Source organism: Poecilia mexicana, unplaced genomic scaffold (assembly GCF_051168715.1).
Source record: "Poecilia mexicana isolate PSO_F unplaced genomic scaffold, ASM5116871v1 scaffold_10, whole genome shotgun sequence".
NCBI lineage: Eukaryota > Metazoa > Chordata > Actinopteri > Cyprinodontiformes > Poeciliidae > Poecilia > Poecilia mexicana.
The window spans coordinates 29485350-29506588 of NW_028263379.1; the positions used below are offsets into that span (position 1 = coordinate 29485350).

The window sequence follows — 21239 nt, forward strand, 5'->3', positions numbered from 1 at the left end:
TAAGGATGCTGGGATGCCCTGCAGCTTGTTATTGTCAGTCATTTGAATCAAATATTCAAATGACTGACATATGTTTGCCTGAATAAAACCTAATTTGGCGTTTATTTCCCAATTACCTCAACCATGATAGTTTAAAACAACCATCTAAAACATCCAAGCTATTCATTGAAGCACTGCAGGACGCTAACAAACATCAGCAAGTGAATAATCAGCTTGAATGGTGTAGAAATCAAACAAGCAAGGAGAATTTCAAAAATAGAAGATCTAATTATCACAATCCCACGTTCACACTTAACTTCATTCATCACCTCAAGGAACACCTCTGCTAGTGAGTCTTAGCACCGACGACGTCGTTTGTCACATTATAGCTGCCGCAACCTCACCAGGGAGCGTACGGGGAGAAAGGGCGGTTTTTGATTCATAACAGGGGGCAAACCCTCCACATTTACAACCCAGCCTTCTTCTCTGTTACCATTTGGCTTACCTTTTCTTTTGAAGGCTGGACTGATGAGCACCAGAGCCGTGTTGACTTCTGGCTCCGAGGAGCCCCCGTGGCTGCCGATCTCGGTCATGCCGTGGTCTCCACACAGCACCAGCAGGTAGGGCAAAGATCCCTCAGCCTCCTACGGGGAACCAAACACCAGGGTCAACGTCCGAGCTTTGTGTGTGCCGACGCGAGAAGACGTCTCCTGTTCCGAGTCTAAAATTCACAATATGCTCCAACATCCTGGCGTTTACTGAAATAAAAAAAAAATAAAAAAACATGCTTTCTGAGGGATCATGATGCTGTTATGGCAGCGGCGTCCAACAGCATTAAATTATGACTTCTGAGAAGGAAGTCATGACAAAACACTCTAGAGTATTGTTTCTATTAGATTTGGAAGAGACAAAAAAAAAAAAACTACTGCAAACGCAGTGAACAAACGCAAAGGGCAAGCGGTTTGTCCAGGATGACAGACTTTGATCAGACACAGGTTGTTCATTAAGTGGATTCCTTTTCATCCTGAGTCGGGGGGAACCCTCAGTCGACAAATTCAACTGGGAGGCTTTGTGAGTCATAGCACATATATATAAAACACTGCTTGAGATGTTAAGAAAACAACTGTCCGCAGATTCAAACGCTCTCAGAAGACGTTTCAGTTCCCACACAAACACCCAACAATCGAAGGATTGTTGTTCAAGACAGGAAAGTTTCATCTGAACTAAAAGGACTGCATTGAAGTAAAAAAAAAATGCTTATGTCAGCTCATCTTTATTCTATCGCTGGGAGTTGACTTATTTTTTGCTTTAATAGGGGACATAAAAGACTGGTGAATGCTCCAAACAAATGCTGCAGTAAAGAGCCTGACCTCAGCTGCGTTTGGAGCCCCGATGGCTCATTATAACCCACACTCAGTAGGAAAATAAAGAAGGCAACCTCCTGTTCTGGGCTGTACCTGTTGGAAGCTTGTTATAAATGTCACAGGGCCCAGGGGAGCCGAGACAACACCTCGAGAAAAAAGTACAAAGCACCGCTGATCCTGACCCGGTCTCTCCTTTCAGCTTACAACCAGACACAATTAACTTCTTTTCCTTGCAATGAAAGCCTAAAGCTTTGGGGGCAGCAGAGCGTATTTACCAGAACAAGCAAACTCCCTCTAAACAGTGTCCGACAGCTGAGATCTAAAGCCAGGGGATTCAACTTAACACTTTAAACAGCTGAGCAAAGGTAAGGAGTATTTACTGGCATAAAGCTGGAATTACTAACACAGGAGTGAGGAACACTGAAGCAGAACAGAAGTTCAATTTCTGTCAACGTAACCTCAATGATCAAGGGCGTCCACCAGGGTTCTGTCCTTGGACCAGTTCTGTCCGTCATTGATTTAAGATCTATATCTCCATTATGGAACTGGAAATCCCATCTTGATGCCACAGTCCTGTTTTCTTGTGTGAAATGTTTATTTGAAAACTTTCTTAGGTAAACTTAGCAAAATGCTAATAATAGAGCTGGGCGTAACAGCAGTTTAATAAAATCCATGGACTTCAACACGTAGTCCTAACATGCTGGGCCAGACAATAAAAAGGGCTTACAGTGGCGGCAGCCCAGAACTCTGATTTTTGAGGTGTGGGAGCAAAAAGATTTTTATTTTTAAGATTTTAATTTCCTAGAGTTTCAATAGGAAAAACAGCTCCCATACTAATTCCCTAAACCTAAATCATCCCACTATTATTCCATTTTAATCCATTTTCATTCTTTTTTGTTTTTGTACCTTACGAACCTTCAACCAGTTTCTGTTTTTCTGCAGGTCTCAGAAACTTTACTCTTTCAAACGGCAACCGTCACCCTACAAACTCAAAATCTCAGGAAGAGAAGATTGAGGCCATGAGCTCAACATTAACACAAAGGTCCAACCGAGGCCTTCTTGACCGAGAGGTCACCATACCCAATCTTGTTTTTTAATAGAACCTGATGCATCTCTCTGCTCAGCAGCTGAAGTGTTTCTCTGCACGGGGAAAAAAAAAAAAAACTAGACAACTGGCACCTCATTACAAACGGAGCGGTGAGGGGCTGTCATCTGAATCCGACGCTCCGTTTCTTTTTTTTTTTTTCTCCTCCCCTTGCAGCTGGGAGCCGTTGCTCCTCCAGGATGTGGCGGCAGACGACACGCGCGGCATCTGCAGCGGCGCGTGAAACACTCCCACATGATGCGATCGCAGCGAGAGGGGACCAGAGAAAACATCGGCGTCGTTGTGCGACGCCCCGTAGGACTCCACAGGGGCGGGTTTATATTTACATTCACACAAACGGGACTGAAATGAGGCTGTAAAACACATTTCAGTCAAACAAAAAAAAACTCCAAACAGCATGCAGGCCTCATCAAAAGCCTGGAGAAGCAATACATGTTTAGACTTAATTAGCAACTTTTTGGGATGTGGCGACATGCTGGATTAGCGGTTCTAAAATAAACCCCGACGTGTTTACGGCCCGCACCGTTTCTTTTTCCTGTCTCAAAAAAAAAAAAAAAACGAAGCAAAGTAGAAGGGGGAAATTGGGCGCTTTACTCAGACATGACTTGACAACTTAAGTAGCAGCTATATATCTGAATGACAACGAGACAATGCCCATTAGGAGCGCATACAGAGTCAATATGCATGTGCTGCAGTCGGCCGCTGCAGCGAAACACAAAGAACAAGAGCTGATGAAAGATAACGGTTTATTAAATCTCTGCGGCCGACGCGACAGATAACATGACGACTGCCGACAGCCGCACAAATGACCTCAGTGAGTAAACGGCCAAAACCTGATGGTGTTAGATGGTCACAGATTGCATTGGTTACTTATTACTTACTGATCACCGTTTCAGTTTTGCATATTTTAAAGCCTTTGTTAGGCAATAATATTTCAATAACAGTGACTAAAGTTGGAGGGAAAAATATCTGGACTTCAATTCAAAACATTAAAAAAAAATGTTTTCTTTTTTTTTTAGAAAGGAATAAGCAACTTAATACAATCCTTTTAGATTTTACTGCTTCAAGGAAAGCTGGGGAAAATGTTCTGTGACCTCCGACAGTTATTTATGAAAGTAAGACGAAGCTGAATGGGAACCGGAAAGTTTTTCTCTCAGATATTTTAAGGTTATTTTGTTAAAAACAGATGAACAGTGAACAACTTCTGCAGCAGATAAAACCATTCCAAATATTTGTTCTGATCTCTGACACTGTTCAGTTCAACATGAAATACTTTGTGTGTCCCAAAGGGAAATTAAATGTCATAATTCATATCATCCCAGTATATTCAAACAGTCGTGGACGGTGATGCTGCCACGACAAAAAAATATTGCTGGACGATAAATCGTCCCGGAAACCATTTTGATAAACAATAATATTGTTATTTTGTCACTATTGTCACGTCGTAGTGTATCGATAATGACATAATAAGTTCGCCTTCTGAAGACCAAGTTTAATTTTGAAACTGAAAGATATTTTGAATAACTTTGAAAAAAATTAACAAAAATGACCAAAAACAATAAATAAAATGGAAATAAAAACCAAAGTATGAATGAAATAGATTATTGAGTCTCTATAAATAAATATGCAAAAAAATAAATAATCATCAGAATGGAAATGATCAAGCTCAGTTTAATTTGTCGTGCGATTATTTGATTAACTGATTAATTGCTCATTGCGACAGTGAAGGGTCATTCTTGCAACAAATCTGAAGAAGCCTCTCGACTGTCATGACACACCAACAGCTCAACATCTGGGCAGCAAAGACGATATTCTACAGTAGCATGTCCTGGATGACATCATCAGGTTTTAGCAAGAACTGCTAATCCGCCTCGTTTGCTTTTGCCGCTCCTCTTTAAATCTGTCTTTTCAACTCTTTCAGGATTTGAGGTCGTAGTTCTTTCATTATTTCAGATTTTGAAATGGTAACCAAAAGTTTCCAGTTGTACAAACAATACCCTGTTGCCACGGTTACGCAACGTAGCAACTCTCCGAAAGTTCATCCAAAACCGGAGGGAATGACTGTCCGAACGTGTGACGCTGGCAGAAAACGGACTCACCTTGGAGACGAGGGAACCGTGGATCTTCTTCAGGACGTCGTCCATCTCCAGCAGCTTGGGCCGGACGAGCGAGCTGTGGGGCCCGCTGATGTGGCCGATGTGGTCCAGGCCCAGGTAGTGGAGGACCAGGATGTCCCAGTCGTCTCTCTTCAGGGTGCTGTCCAGGTGGCGCGTCACATTGTTGTCCACCTGAATCGCAGCAGCAGGGACACGTCCACTTAGAGACGACATTCAACATTCTCTCCAGAGGTTAGAGACGCGACACACGTCAAAATGTAGCAAAAAAAAATTAAAAAAATTTTTAATTTTAATAATGAAACCTAATCATTTTAATCTGTGCTACAAACACAAGCCAGTGTTTGCAGTGACGTGCTCTGCACCAGCAAACCTGCAGGACAAACAAGAACAGCTTGTTGGGTCCCACCGGTGCAGCTGCTGAGCATTTCTTGAGTGATCTCAGCTCGCCGTGTCCCCGTTTGATTAGCTGCCTTCACCACTTTAATGCAGAAACTTTGCAATCCCCAGGATTTATAAACCTGTTTCGCATTTTGTCACATTACAGTCATAAACCTTGATGCACTTTATTGGAATTGAACGCGATGGTTAAAAACTGAAACGTCAAGCGAGCGTTCGTATTCGTGCGCTTCTAATCCAGCACTGCTAAATGAAAATCAGATGAATTATATCGCCTGTGTTAAAATTTAATCTCATTAAATGAACAAACAGGTTTGTGAACACAGCAGACAGGTCAGGGAGATGTTTAATGCAAAATTAGACGATAAAACAACTGGACATCTCACAGAGCTCTGTTAAATCTGTGATATGAAAGTGGAAAAAGTATTAAAAAAACTTTAAACTTGTACCTGGCCAAACTATAAAAGAGGGGCCAGACAAAAGTCATAAAAGTCATGTTAAAACCCAGCATTGTAAGGGACAAACGAGATCCAAAATGTTACTTTTTATGGGCAACCAGGCCTGTCACCATAACTATTTTCCTGGACAATAAATTGTCCCAAAAATTATTGCGATACATGATAATATTGTTGCTTTGAGACTATTTTCTAGTAATATGTTAATAATGGTAGAAAAGTGCAAGATCAGCCTCTCAAAGACCAATAAACTTTCATTTTGAAAGGAACTCTTACCACTGGATCTGGAAGATATTTTAAATGTTAAAAATAAATAAAACACAACAACCAAACGCAGACGTATACGTCCGAAGCAATGAATGAAATGGAATATTAAGCCTCTGTAAACAAAATTGGCCTTTAAAAAATGTTAATCATTAAGATGGAAATTATCATGTTAATTTTGTGTCCCGTCAGACCGTCAGTTCCAAAAATAACATACACACACACAAAAAGAAAAACAAGCTTGTAAAAGTGAACGCGGGGTCAGTGTGACGCCACCAGGTTAAAAATGCTGTTCAAAGAACAATCTGTGGTTCATATTTCTTATTCAGGCCCCTTTACTCACCTGGAGATCAAAGCGTACACGTTCTTTTTTCAATTGGAGCTACATTTATATCACAGTATAGTTTAGCAACTTTGAATGCCTAATTTTTCGTTAAAAACAATTGAGTCTTTACTGTTATGAGGTAAAGTGGAATACAGGTGAGATATTTTTTACACAATATTACACCTCCAGTTTGATTTCTGCTTCGGTCTTTTAATCCCCGTAAACTTTGTGGCTCATTCAAAATGTTCACATTGTGAAAGCCGAGTTAAACGTGACTCACTCTGAGGCGTCTGTCTGAACATCAATCTTCTGGCTAACATGGCAAAGCAGGTTTATTTCATTTCTTTCATCATTCCTTATCAATCTTTTTTTTCCCCCCTCCAAATTCCCGTATCACATGAAGCACCTGGGGCTTTAATCCTTCACTAGCATTCGCAGAGAAATCCATCACTCAACGGCGCGGACTGTTTACAGCATGAACCCGGGGCCGATTCAACTCCCGCTCACCTCAGTGTAGTCGGACACGAAGAACGACGTTGTTCCGTCGTACTCCATGAAGTGCTTCGGGAAGAGGCGGACCCACGTGTCGTCCCCGTAGAAGACGATGCGCTTGCCGGCCGTTTTGGCCTGCCAAATGAGGTTGTCCTCCAGGAGGGCGGGGGAATTCAGGTTCATCACCACGTCGATGAAGCCCGGGATGCTGCCGGTGGTGAGAGCCTGCAGAGGGGAAAGTTTCAGCCTCAATAACCGACTTGTAATGGATTTACATGACCTTAGATTGTCACCAGGTTGAACACAGATACTTTAATCCGATGCTTCGTATGGCTAAATGATAAAAGAGTATCATTTTTGCATATCTGAGAAACCATTTCAACTAAGGCCGAGATGATTAAGTGGTTTAATTACGATGAATCGAGTATTGAAATAACCGTCCACTAATTTAGTGATCGATTAATTGTTAACTGAAACATAAATACAAAAACAATGTACCATATTCAGACCAGTAATTAAGCCAAAAATGTACAAAGCATGTATAAATTTGGTATTTAAGATAAAATCACTTTTGTCTGTAAATATGTTTTAGACAAAAATTGTCAAGTGGTATAGTTTTAGCTTCACTCTGTTCAAATTCACTAAAGGAATGTTGTGTTATTTGAAGGCGAAAAATATACACTTATTTGATTTTTTTTATTTAAAGCATTTTTTTAATATGTAGAAATTTGTGCAAATTTGTGTATGATGAATTGATTGTAGGAATAATTGATAGAATGATAGCCTAAATTCAACATTATGAATGAAATACAAATGAAATACAGCGCCTATAACAAGCATGAGCCATGATCAAAAACAATTAGCTTTTTTGACAAATAAAACCTTTAACGTCAAAGTGAAATTTCTTTTTCAAAAATAATTACAAATAAAAACATAAAATAAGTGATTAAATAAATATTCACCCCCTTTATAAAGTGACTGACTTAATACCTCCCAGTGAGTAGAATGGAGATGACCTGACTGCAGCTATTGTCTCTCAGATGATGGTAGGAAAAATAATCTTCCAGCGGAAACAAAAAAACAAACAACTGAATCAGAACCATATGGAAACATTAACAATTCATATTCACTATGGGATCTGACATACAGTGACCATATATTCATTTTTTTCCTTTTACGTCTACATTTTCCTTTTTTTCCCCTGCATTTTGATATATCGTTCACGCAAAAGGTTTGGTTTGAATTTGCATTCAGCCGCAGGTATCCATCTCCCAGCTTTGATGACATAGAGACAAAACGTTTTCCACATTCGTCCTCTTGTTGAGTTATTTGCAGCATAACTCAAACTCAGTCAGAAATCAGATTCACATTCAAAACGTTCAGATCACCTTTTGCCACAAGTTTGCTTCGGTCCCCCCTTCATGGTTTCTGGCAAACTGCAAATGGAAACTATTAAGATTTCTTTAAGTAATGGCTTCCTTTGTGACATTTTTCCATAAAGGCCCAGCTTTCCCACCTGAGCTGTGGATCTCTGTAGCTCGTCCAGAGTTACCACGGGCCTCTTGGCTTCGTCTATGATTAATACTATCCTGATCCAACAAGCCTAGTTTATGTGGATCACCATTTGTTGATGGGGTTAGCAGCTGTGTCATAATTTTCATATGATGGATTAAACAATGCAGAGCTCTGCGGCATTAAGCTACAGACTAATTAGGTGACATTTGAAGGCAAATTGGTTGCACTGGGACTTAATTTAGGGCTTGAATACAAAAGCACGGAGTTTTCTTTGTAAACAAATGTGAAGACCATGCATCATTTTTCTTCCCCCGGCACTTTATGCTACGTATTTCATTGAGGTGCGTCTAAGTTTGTCATAACAAGAGAAGAAGTGGAAAACTTGATGGGGTGTAGACACTTTGGAAGACAAACCAGGCTATGATTTTCGTAGCTGCTCACTTTCTCTGATTTTACATTTAGCCACACTGGTGCCCCGAGAAAATGTTCATATTTTTGGACGCACCAGGCAAAATTTAAGGAGCGCGCAGCTACAAAAAAGAAAAAAAAAAAACCTATATGATTTTTTCTATTTATTCAATATTGTATATACTTTTTTATTTTTGGGGTTTTACATTTATGTCTTCATTTAAAAAAATATAAGCCTTTCTATGACATGAATATTATTCTCTGAACTTGCTAACATTTTTTAGGAGGGGGCCATGGTCCCCCTTGGCCCAATTCTTGGGAGCGCCACTGTTCAGCAAAGCCTATTGTCACCATAATATTCAGGCTAGATTTTACATAACTGGATCAATTCAGTGCAATAAGCAATTGTCCGGGTTGCGCTCCGTGTTTGACGATGGATAGATACTGTACCGCTGAGAAAGTCAAAGGGGTACAAATAATTTAGCAAGGCATGGAAAAGAAACAGCTATGTTCCCCTTACAAATGTGCACAAGAATTTGTCAATATTCTGCTAATGGTGAAAAGACAAACAAACACAATTTTGCAAGTGTGGTGTTTCCATTAAATGGGAAACGCGATTTAAATTACACGTGAATAAGTTTGTTCATGCGAGAAGTCATTAGAAAACATCATCCGCCAACCACTTCCTGTTTTCTTCTTCTTCGTGGTTTATGCCAGTAACATCCAGCTGTAAATCATATGACTCCTGTGATGTGAAAAAAAAAATGTTTCCGTTGCAGTTTTGCAAAAATAAACCCATTTCGATACGGCCAGATAGAAACCACCTGACCCTGTTTGAAATTGGCGCATTTCTAGTAAGCACATTTATTTTCAACATGTCAAATTGAGCAATCGATGGAAGTTAATTAAATATTAGCTTCCAGGACAGAATCTGGTCTACCCCTAAAGAAGGAGACTCATGTGATGCTGCTTTCACCAAAACACTGAAGGAGATCCGAGTTTGCAGACATGAGCAAACTGTCAGTTAACCCCCCTGTGAGCTGCCGGGAGCACAGCCTGAAGTCCTTCAGCATGTTCGAAAATACACAGAGATTAGCGATGTTTATTGTGCGATAACCCAGCCGTGAATGAAAACTACTGAGGGGTGGGAGGGTGGGCAGGGAAACTCTATTAAATCACTGCCTAAAGCACTGCCTTAGTGTTGATGTGTGTGTGTGTGTGTGTGTGTGTGTGTGCGTGTGTGTGTGTGTGTGTGTGTGTGTGTACTTGTGCTTATATAATCCAGTCTTCCACTTCACATCTAAGTATTTTGTTCATCTTATCAGCTTTTACATTTGCAGACAAAACACTTTCTCTTTGTTTGTTCCAATCTGTGGTGCTGTTTGAGAAGTGCTTTAACTCTTCTATACCTACGCCGCCAAACAGAAGCTCTTAAAAAAAAGAAAAACAACCACCCACACGTAAAAAAAGAAACACCAAAAAGTGATAAACCTTTTCTTATCCATTATCAGCTCTTCTGTAAAAATGGAAATGTATATTTTACTAGTGTAAATCTATAGGCAAAGATGCAACATTTTGGTATTGGAGGAGTTTCCAACGATAAACTGCGATAAGCTATATTGTTGTTGTTGTTTTGAGGACATTTCATGTAATATATTGATACTGGCGTAATAAGACCAGTTCTCTCTCTCAAAGACCAATTACACTGGAAGACATCTTAAACATCTAAAAATAAAAAGCAACAACCAAAAAAAATAATTAAAACAGAACCAAAACTATAAATAAAGTGAATCAGAATTTCTCTCTAAACAAAATTTCCCTTGAAAAAAACAATCAGAATTGAAATCATCCAGCTAAATTTCATTTATGTGATTAGTTGATTAACTGCTAATTGCAACAGGCTTAATGCTAGGCTAAAGATGCAGTGAAAACATCAGCCAGTGGTTCCTCTGACACAGTTTGCCCTTGTCCTTTAGTTTCAATTTGAAGCTTAATGACAGAGTCGGTACAACATGATGAAGAAAACAGCTTCAGGTTGCCATAGGAGCTAGAAGGAGCTCAACATACAATATTAAGGCTAAGCATATCAAAGCAAACCTGTTCTGTTTTATTCAGGCGAGCTTTCAAGTTTTACATGCAAGTGAAAACGCAGAATATAGATTTGAATGCAGGCTCACAGAAGTTGTGGTTACCAAGGCAGACAGAACTGAATGCAGTAAATGAGATGCTTTTAATCAGTCGGCTTTATTTCTGTACAAACACCACCGTCCAAAACTCTGAGGGAGATCAAACATAGTGACAGAGAGAAAGCTCTACAACAGGCCATGTCAAGTCAAAATGCTCCACCTTTACTCAACTATTTTAGCTTCAGTTTGATTTCTAAAAGTTGGGGTCAAAGCAGAAATTTCAAGAAAACTTAGTTCCTCAGCTACATTTTTGTTTAACCTTTTGGGTGACTCTTTTGTTTCAGGTGCTTATTACAGGAAAGGGATGGATGACTCTGGTGCAAAACCAAGCTTCACTTTCTGCCTGTTCAGCTGCATGGAGGTCTCCGGTTTTATTAATAGCAATATGCTATTTTGCAAATAAAGGCGCGGGGTTATGCTGTGTGAAGATACTCTACAACTGTCCTCTCCGAATGCTTTGAAATTGTTTAAATTGCTCTACATAGAGAAATCACGTTGAAAAGCTGCCCGGATAAATGAGTGACTCATCAACGTACTAATTACCGGCCCACAGCGTGTGTCCAAGGCCTTCGACGTGAATAAATGCCGCATACAGTACGAGCGGGGTTTACTGACACTCTCCGGCGTAGCGAGGGTGCCAGAACGCCGGCGGAAGGGGCTGCGTTCCACGTTCCAGAGTCTGGCAGTAGACGGGCTTTTTTTTTTTTTTTTTTTCCTCTTTCCTTTTCAGTGACTACTTTCTGCTCGTTTCTGGTAGGAAGACGTTCCTCTACAAACTGAAAAATATCCTTGATCGTCTCGGATAATTCGCCAGAAGAAGCCACACGCCGCTGTGTTCACACCAACCAGGCCGATTCCAACCTCTCAATCGCCCACAATGCATTGCTTTGTGTTGCCGTTACCTGAAATCCAATTTCAAATTAAGCACCTCAGTGATGTTCCTGAGAGTCTCGCCCAGTTAATTGCGGTTACAATAGCCGTTCTAAGACATGAAAATTTTCCAAAAGAGTAAAATATAACTCAATTGTTAGAGACAGGACTGAAGTTAAATTGAGAATTAAAAGAAGATCTTCAATAAAAGGAGAAACCAAACTCATAATTGTAAAGCATCACTTGCGGCTCTATTGGCTGTTGGAATGCGGTTCTTCAAAAGAAATAATTGCCAGATAGATTATGCTTTTAGTTAGTTGGTTGAGTCATAAGAGTTGACTGGGTGCAATGCAGTGATGTTAAACAGAAATTAGCAGCTGGTCTGTAATGCCCCCTGCTGGCGACGTCGTTTTGTTTTGCAAGCCTTTTTGGAGAACAGACTTTCTGAATCTTTGTTGAGGTCGGGCTGATCAGCACAGCTACTGCAGACCGAGCAACGTGTTGCGTTACATGCTCGTTTTCTAAAATGCAACATAGCATGACAGCAGCAGAAAATGTATTGTTCTGATCCATTTTGATAGGGTTTTGTTGCCTAATGTACAGAAAATTTTTTTCTTTCATCTAAGGGAAACAAAATACCTACCATACATCCAGATCTCTGGTCCTCCTCTTTTCAGAGAAATTGTAAATTTTTGAGGCATCTGGCTGCAAGTCATAGTTTCCATTCTCTTCACAGAGTTTTATAGGAGTAAGGTCAGCAGACTGGCTAGGGCTCTACATAACCTTAATGCGACTCTTCTTTGGCTAGTCCTGTGACACCTTGGTTGTAGGCTTTGTGTCAGTATCATTCTGAAAACATCTGCATAGCTCAGAATAAGCAAAGAAGGTTTGCGGCCAGTCAGCAATGCAAAGTTGAGTCCATGCAAAGCTTTGATCTCGACTGATCATAGCACTTACCTCTGATGTCTTTGCTTGATCATTTAGATGTTTGCTAACTAAAGACAGGCCTTTAACATGTGCCTTCTACAGCACAAGGTGGCAAGATTTCAATCCATTGTGTCTAGTGTGTTATCTGAAAAGTTGGTCCCCAACTGTCTTCAGATTAGGGCTGAAACGATTCCTCGAATGATTCGAGTACCTCGATTACTAAAATTCCTCGAGGAAAATTTACCTGCCTCGAAGCTTCGTTAATTTATGTTTTATTAGTTAGCGCACCGTGTTCCGGCCGGGACTTCATTTGCGTTGCGTGGAGCTCTCACTTCCGCCTCTGAGTTGTTGACAAAAGCTAAGTCTCAGCGGCATAAAGTCCAATCTTCAAGATTGGCCCGTGGGGATTTTATTGATTGATGATAATGCCCGACTTTTTATCGTTTTTGGGGAACCAATAAGCATCCTTAAAATGACTGGGGAATGCCTGGAGTACGGCAGCATTTCTCCTCCGGGGCTGCTGGTTGAAAGCGAACGGCGGGAAGAGCGCTGAGGTGAGCGGATAGACTGAACAGGGCGGGCGGCTGAGTAGCTGATGCTTACCGTGTAAATGTAGCTTTACCGACGAACCGCACAATAAATTTCATATCCCGGTCTGAAGAAACGGGTGGCGGAGCGCATCGTACATGGCTGGTAGATGAGTTTCTGAGTGTGACCAGTGAAGGTGTCGTAAATATCCCGTATTGCTTCCCCCCCGTGTTCGTCCCCCGGTCTAACGGTTCGTCAGTCCGCTGGTCTATTTCCTCCCCTCCACCCCATCTTACGTTCGTTCATTCGCCCTCTCCTCCCACTCCAGGCGGCATTTCCCGTATTTTCAAACCCAAAGCGTGACACGTTAGGTGGCAAGGTGAGTTTAATTAATCTATTAAACTCACTGAAGATGAATACATAAACTAAAAGCTGGATTGTAGACATTTTTTATAAGCATATTTATGAGCCTGCCTCTTTGTTATTAAATTCAATATAATTTCAGATTTTTCTATAACTTTTCTTCTGGTTAACTTAGAAAGTGAGCTATTATTGTTACAGGTTAGTTTTCTAAACTACAAAAAAGCAACTGTTAGGGATGCTCAAATATGAAAAATTGGACTGATATTGATATCTGATAGTAACACCGGTATTATGCCAGATTTACCAGTATTTCATTTTAGAATTTTTTTTTATCCGATTACTCGATTAATCGTAAGAATAATCGATAGATTACTCGATTACTAAAATATTCGTTTACAACAGCCCTACTTCAGATAAATAAGACTCTCCTACAATGACTTGAGTCCAGTTGGAGCAGATTGTCCTTTTATAGGTTTCCATTTCCCCAATTACTGTATGAACATCTGGAGCAGGTGGTATCACTGTTGCCTTGCATTAAGAAGATCTGGGGAGTCTTTCTGCACCGAGTTCACCAGTTCTTTCAGTTCAAGCCAGTACTTTGGCTTCCTCCCATAGACCAGAAACACCACTGTAAGTTTAACTGATCTCTTTAAATTGTCCTTAGGTGTGCGTGCATAGCTGATCGCTCACTGACCGCTGAAGACAGGCACCGGCTACCCCATGACCCTGCCACGAATGGGGTTGGTGTGTGTATACGATGGATGGATGAATGGATGGATGCATTTGTAGAGGTCTTACATTCCAACTTTGTGTGTGTGTGTATATACACTTCGGTCTTACCCACTGCCACCAGAAACCAGTTGGGGTCAGGAATGTCTGAAAGACTTTGGTCAGGTTTGTGGGGGATCCGATTCTTGTCCGACTTTTAAAATGTAAATATTCCTTATACATTTGGAATAAAACACCCACCCAACATGCAAGAAATCATGATGAAACCTTAAATTAAAAATGGCCTGTTTTTCTTCTTCTGGGCTTAGAGACTGAAAGATGCATGAAATGTTTTCTATGAATAAAGTTGACTTCACTTTAGATACTTACACCGTCTCGCATAATTTTCATAAAACTCTACTTTGTTACATACTGAAACATAAACAAAAATGTGAAATACATCACTATTTGAAAGATAAACATTTGCCAACTCAAAATACAACCTGCCTTACCAAATTGTGATGTATATATTTTGTCATAAAAGGAGAAGTGAATGAATATTGTTAGATGTGAGGGAAAAAAATTAAAGTTTGAAGATGATTTTTCAGGTTATACAATTTTTGCAAGGCTTTCCATCTTCTTTAAAATAAACTACCCCCTGCATCAGGGAAAGTGGGAAATTGGCACCGAATGTCCGCCTGTCTTTGTCCTTCATTATCCCCGCATCTTTCTCTAAACCCTCGGATTATAGGGAAACATCTGCTTCCCTGCACGTCCACATAAATCTCAATCCTCTCCATGTCCTCCTCCTTCTCTACATTACTCCGCCTATAGGACACTTCATTTTATCACAGGCAAGACGATGGCTAACCAGGAGTAAAGGTGAGAGCGGGTGCCTCAGTCAGTAAAGCCCAGTTACAACATTCTCACATCACTAAAACAAAGGCTGGACAGAACTACTGAACATAGATTTAGTGACTCAGCGGATTTAATCTTACTCTTATTTCTCTATATAGTCGACTGTACTCTGCCAAACTGATCAGTGTAACATTAGGCATATTTATATTCAACACCAGCTTTAACAATACAGAAAACAGTTTAAAGCAATTTAAGCCTCAGAGATTTATAGGAGATGCGCAAGGAGGACAACTTTTGCTCTTTAAGAAAAACATGAAGGCCAGAGTGGAAAAACGACCAAAGACCAAGAAGTCAACGTTCTTTGGACAGTCTGAGAGAACATGTTTGGTATGAGGCATTTCAGGAAAATAGCCTCAACACAATAAAGCCAGGATTCTTTTTTCTCCAATGGCTCTAATCCTCTTAAATATTTCTAACAGGGCTGGGCGATATGAACTTAAAGTTTTATTGCAAAATATTGTGATAAAACTTTCTATAACGATAGAAGTGAGTAAAGAAGTGTGATTTGTTTCACTAAACTGCAGTCAGCAACTTTATTTTCAAATTTATTGGTATTTATTGAAGCTTTTATTGAATAAACAGTGGAGAAAATAGTAAAACTATTAAACCTGACAATAAAGACAGTTTTGGGGGGTTTAAACATCTTTAATTGGAAATTATAGTAACAATGATAAATCTATATTCTTATGATAAAAAAATGTGTCACAATAAATGATAAACGATACGATAAATATCCATCTGTAATTTCTAATTTTAATTTCTTTAGAAGCTATAAGTGACCAAAGAATACTTTTGTCCTTAATAATTTACAGCTTTTAAAAAGAAATCTAAATTGGTGTCAGCAGTCTCAGGTTTTAGGAAACTGTAGACAGGAAATCATTCACAGAAATCCCTGACTGGAGATGGTGGCAGTGAGCCAAGCTAGTTTGGTGAACCAGTGAGAGTTTGGACGGCATGCTTTCTCATATGTCATAATTTTGTTTGATGACTATAATTAGAACTCAAATTAAAGCACGCCGCGCAAAAGAAAACCATCTGCCTCAAGCAGGGCCGAAGAACTCCGGGGTGTCGCACCAAACCACAGCAACTTGGCTCCAGTACGACTTCAAGAAAACAATAACTCACCTCTCAAGACTAAACCAATTCTTTAATGAGAAAGAGTGATTCATTTTGTTTCCTTGATCAGGAATATTTTTAAGTAAACATCAGCTGTGCACTCTGCCAAGAAGCCGCCGAGTGTGAATTCCCACAGCTCCTGTTCTGCCTTCCCAAACATTTCCTCAAGACATCACTGAGGAGGATTCTGTCCACGCCGTCTTTTCTCTGCGGCAGCGCTCCTCGAGGCTGATGTGTGGCTCCCGTCTCTTTGGGTTGAGACAGCTTGACACCGTCAGCAGTTCCTCATTCTTTTCCGCCACCACCAAGAAAGCCTAAATATTACCTCTTACTTTTTTTTTCCTCCCCCTCTGACGCGGGAGAAAAAAATATTCCACTTTACCCTTCAGCTTTTGTCAGACGCCTTTCGTCCACCTCCGTGCTGCCCCGGCGCCGATGGGATGCAGACTAAGCTAAGCTGATTATTTGCAGGTGGAAAAAAATAAAAACATAAAAATATCACCACCTTTGCAACCTCGTTCCTCCGTTACTGACAACAACTGCTGACTCTTTGCTGTTCACAGCAGTCGGTTCGCCGTCTCGGCGTGTTTCAGCACAACAAACTGTCATCTGCAGCAAGCACAACATGACTGCCATTCCCTCTTGGCTGGGCAGCTCTCATCAACATGACGCATCATCAAAATTTGACAACACGCCCCGTTTTCCTGCCTTCAGATCCAGAAAGAACATTTATCTCCCGTTTCTGAGAAGTTCCTCATCGTTCCTTTCACTGAATATGTTACATGTTGGCTCACGAGGAATTTTGGGTGTTATGTTTATGCAAAATTCATTTTACGCTTAAAAAAAAGAAAAAACGTTTGATATGGTGGACAGGTTTGTGTTAAAAATGCACCGATCAATCAGCCACTGATCGGAATCAGACGATATTTTTCTCAGATCTGCTCTGATTAGTTATTGGTTAGTTAAAAAGATTTTTAAAAATGTATTTCTTTTCTCCAATCCTTTAAATGCTGTTTGTGGAACCTGAAACCTGCCTTGATTGATAAATGGGAATGTTTTTGTAATTCCTTTCACTTACTTACTTAATCTCACTTGGATTCAGAACTGCTACGACTGTTCAACATGCAGCAAACTTTTTATTTTCTCTTTTATGTGATATGATCGTGTAACCCCCCCCCCCCAAAAAAAACAGAAATCGGTATTGGCCTGAAGGTTAACACACACATTCTTGTTTTATTCTATGAATACAGAAGTTGCTCAATAGGCAGAAGTTTATCTTGTTGCTGGTTCAAACTTCAGCTCTGTCCTTCTCAGTTATTCTGTCAGCTCATTTGCTTTACATGTCGGTGGGGGCTAACATGTAGCTTCAGGTTTTTTTTGCTTTGTTTTTTTATTTTCATAAAGACTTGCAATTTGCTCCTATAAAATCCTCTAAACCCATAACAAGTTGCTGCCTATTTTATTTTTTAACAGGAAAACCATATCCTGTAAATGAATAACTGTTCTAGTTTTCTGCCATAAAATTTAACATCCAAGATGAACAATGGAGGCCCGTACGATGCGGGATTGAGTTTTAGATTATTTCTCTGAGTCCTTGTGACTGACGTCTGAGTGAACCTCCTCGGACAGCCGCTCCCGCACAGACTGACAGGCACAGCTCGACAGAAAGACGAACGCCGCAGCAGCATGAATTATTTAGAGAAGATGGTCAAGATAACTCTTTCTTCACGGTCCTTTCTAACGTCTTTTCTTCTTTATGCGTTATTAACACACGTCTCAGGGGTTCCAACCAAAAGCTGAGCACAGCTTGTGTTTTTACAGAAGAGGTTACAGAGTTGCTGATGATTAAGTTAGTCAACATGCTGGACTTCCAGCTCTACAAAATTTTCCTAACTCTTATGAAGTAAGTAGTTCCTCAACTTTTCTAGCACTGCTTATGCATTTTGTTTTTGATTTTCCAACACCTGGTAGGAACCAGATGGTTTATCACTAGGTTCTGTTGTGTATTTATGATTTTAGGAGTTTATGACTGATAAAGTTAATTAAAGATGATTAGCAAAGGATAGAAAGGGGAAAATGATCATTGGAACTGAGAGTTGTATGAATTTCAGAAAAGTTAAAGCCATACTTGTATCAAAATGATAATTTGATTAAACATACTGTAGCCCAACCTTAACAACAGACTAACAACAATAATAATAATGCTCTCATATGAAGGTAATAAAAAAACGAATGCTTCATTTGAAGCTGTTCTATATAATTCTGTTAATAAAACCCAACATGTCAACAGTTAAAACACTCCAACATCCAGCGACACAAATATAGAAGATTTTCCTTCCTTAAAACTAACAGTCTTGATTGAATTATTTTAGAAAACAACTGGAATAATAATAATAATAATAATAATAATAATAATAGATAGGAAATGGATAAAAGAGGCTGCTAAATATCACCAAATATCTATAATGGAACACAGAGAACAATCTGTGTAAACCTTTATTCCACTGAATCAAAGTATTTGTGAACAAAGTGAATCCTGAGCATTAAGGTGATGGCAGGCTATGGAACGACACGTTTACTTATACGGTGCCTTGCAAAAGCATTCGTACCTCTTGAAAGTTTCGACACAAACTTTGACCTGTTTTATTTGGATTTTATGCGACAGACCAACACAAAATATGAGGGGGAGCAAAAATAGATGCATTGTTTTCTAAATTGTTTATGAATGAAAAATGAAAATCTGAAATGTGTCCAATGTCTTCAGAAGATACTTAATTTAATAGAGTTTCTGTGTCTGTAGTTCAGTGCCAATATATTCTCAGTTTCAGAAATTTGTTCAAGAATATTAGAGAGCAAACAGCATAATGAAGAAATACAGCAGGACAGCTCAGGGTATAAAACAATATGACAAAGTTGGGCTGAACAGCAAATCAATTTTAAACAAAATTTCTGTTTTTGAAGATTTAATTCTGGAAAAAAAAATTGTGAAAAATACCGTTCAGCAATAAATTTTTCACATACCCATTATAGATGGAAAAAATGTAGCTAATTAGCTAGCTAGCAGGCTAACCTTTTTCATAGCTCAAAAGGCAGCCAGCTTTTTAGTTGCCTTTTTTCATAGCCAGTTAGCTAGCTTCGTAGATAGCTAGCTCAAAGAATTTGCCTTTGCTAGCTAGTAAAGGTATATTAGCAGCTTGTTAGTGGTAGCCCCAACCCCCTCTGGTCATGAATGCCTGACAGAAAAGTCCCGCCAGAAAAAAACAAACAAACAAACAAACAAAAAAAACTATATGAGATTAAATAGTCCTGCCACTGCAGGACGCATTTAGGGCTAACTTAAATTGTTTTATGAATTTAAGACATTTTAAGGCCTTTATTGTACATACATAAATTTAAGAGCATTTAATTCCTTAATTTTAGATACATAAATGTAATGATTTCTAAGGATGCGCTTACACGCTGTGGGAAAATATAACCCTGCAGATGTCTTTGCCACAGATAAAAGCAATCATATTTAAGATGTGGATAAATGTAGCACCTTACCTTGATCCTTGGCATGGTGACAGTGGGAGGTCTTGCCTTGGCCACGAAGCTGTGGGACGAGCCTTTCTCCACCAGGTACCGGGTGTAGGGCATGTGGGACCCCCCGGAGGGTCCAAACACGAAGTCCTCTCGGAGGGCATCCACCACCATGAGAACGACCCTCCTGAACAGGGGCTGGGGCAGGCGGGTGGAGTTGGGAGGGCTTCCTGTGAGGTGAGAACAAATCAGATGAGCTTAACCACAATGAGGGGGACAGACAGGTAGGTAAGTAGGTAGGGGAAGGGTGATGCTGGGGGCTCTCACCTGCCAGCGGCTCCGCGGGTAAATCCGACAGCCTGCTCTTGGAGGAGAAAGAAGACTTGACAGGAACAGGGAAGAAGCCCCTCAGGAAGAGGGCAACGCCGAGCACTTCAAATATTAAAATGAAGCAGGCGAACACAGACGAGCGGACTCTCATGGTGGTTTACTGAGCGACTAACTTATCTGAATGGGGACAACTCGCTGACGACACATAGGAGCTGCAGCTGCCACGCATCATAGGGACAACCCGCCAAGCTGCGTGTTACCCCGCAACATGTCCGTCTCTCGGGAAAAGTAGCAAACAGTAGATGTTTATACGTATTTTTGGGATAGAAACACTAATACCAGTTAGCAATGTAGCCATTCATTTTAGCTTCCGCGTTGATAAACTACGGAAGGCGAGAGAACCAAACAAAACCAACGCGCTTATTAAAAGAACACTTGGGTTATGTTTTTGTTTGCGTCAGCCAGAACAAATACATTAAGCAGGTACAGAAAGGGATTATTGCCACTGTAAAATAAATACATAATAATAATAATTTGGCTTTAATCTCAGGAACCAGATTTTTGTCATAATTCATAATTTCAGAATTTTCTGACTTTTATCTCACAATTTAATGTCAGATGAGTCTGATTTTAATCCGAGAATATTCCGACTTCAGTCTCATAATTTTGATTTTTCTGCCCTCAGAATTCTGACTTTAATCTCAGAATTTTCTGACTTTTATTTTAAAACTATGAATTTGATCTCAGCAGGAAAACTAACTTCCTGGATGTACATGTCAGATTTAAAAGACCTGTTACGTGGCAGAGGAAGTCAAAGCATGATATTAATCTCAGAATTCTGAGAATAAAGTAAGGAAATCTAATACTATGTCTATTCATTGTTCAAAGCAGTGTCCATTTCAGTTGTGGCGTTTTGCATATTTTATGTCTTCCATGTTCAATAAACCTGATTTAAACATGGGCTCTCTGCAAAAATTGTGACAACCCGAAGAAGTGATTCATCTGTTTAAATCCAGCATCAGAGGTGGAGAAACTTGGGCACCACAGATCTAAGGTTTTACAATGATGAAATGGCCAAAAAAAAAAAAAAAAAAGTTTCCCTATAATATTAGTTTTGTTCTGCTCTTAGAGGAGAAAGAACAAAGAATATCTAAAGTTTAACTTGTAAAAATGAAAAAAAAAAAAAGAAGTATGTTAAAACAATGATACAAGACTAAACTACCCGTATGTACATGTCTGAGCCTCTGCTGCCATCTGCTGGGAGAATTTAGTCACTGCAAGACAGCTCCGTTTACACCAGTTCCCTGGGTTGGGCATTTATTTATGCTCGATTAAGGTACTTTATTCCTATAAT

The 21239-nt window shown here is 39.8% G+C and overlaps 1 protein-coding gene across 1 annotated transcript in view; it reads right to left on the minus strand.

Annotated features, from left to right (window-relative positions):
* Positions 1-20273, minus strand: part of pigg (phosphatidylinositol glycan anchor biosynthesis class G (EMM blood group)) — an 89209-nt gene extending 68936 nt beyond the window's left edge. The window contains exons 1-5 of the mRNA XM_014969246.2: positions 19883-20273; positions 19580-19785; positions 6513-6722; positions 4548-4736; positions 485-623 (exon numbers count right to left, since the gene is read on the minus strand). Coding sequence (XP_014824732.2) covers positions 485-623; positions 4548-4736; positions 6513-6722; positions 19580-19785; positions 19883-20036 — 898 coding nt within the window. The 5' untranslated portion in view covers positions 20037-20273. The remainder of the gene's footprint in view (positions 1-484; positions 624-4547; positions 4737-6512; positions 6723-19579; positions 19786-19882) is intronic.
* Between the last annotated feature and the right edge of the window lie 966 nt (positions 20274-21239).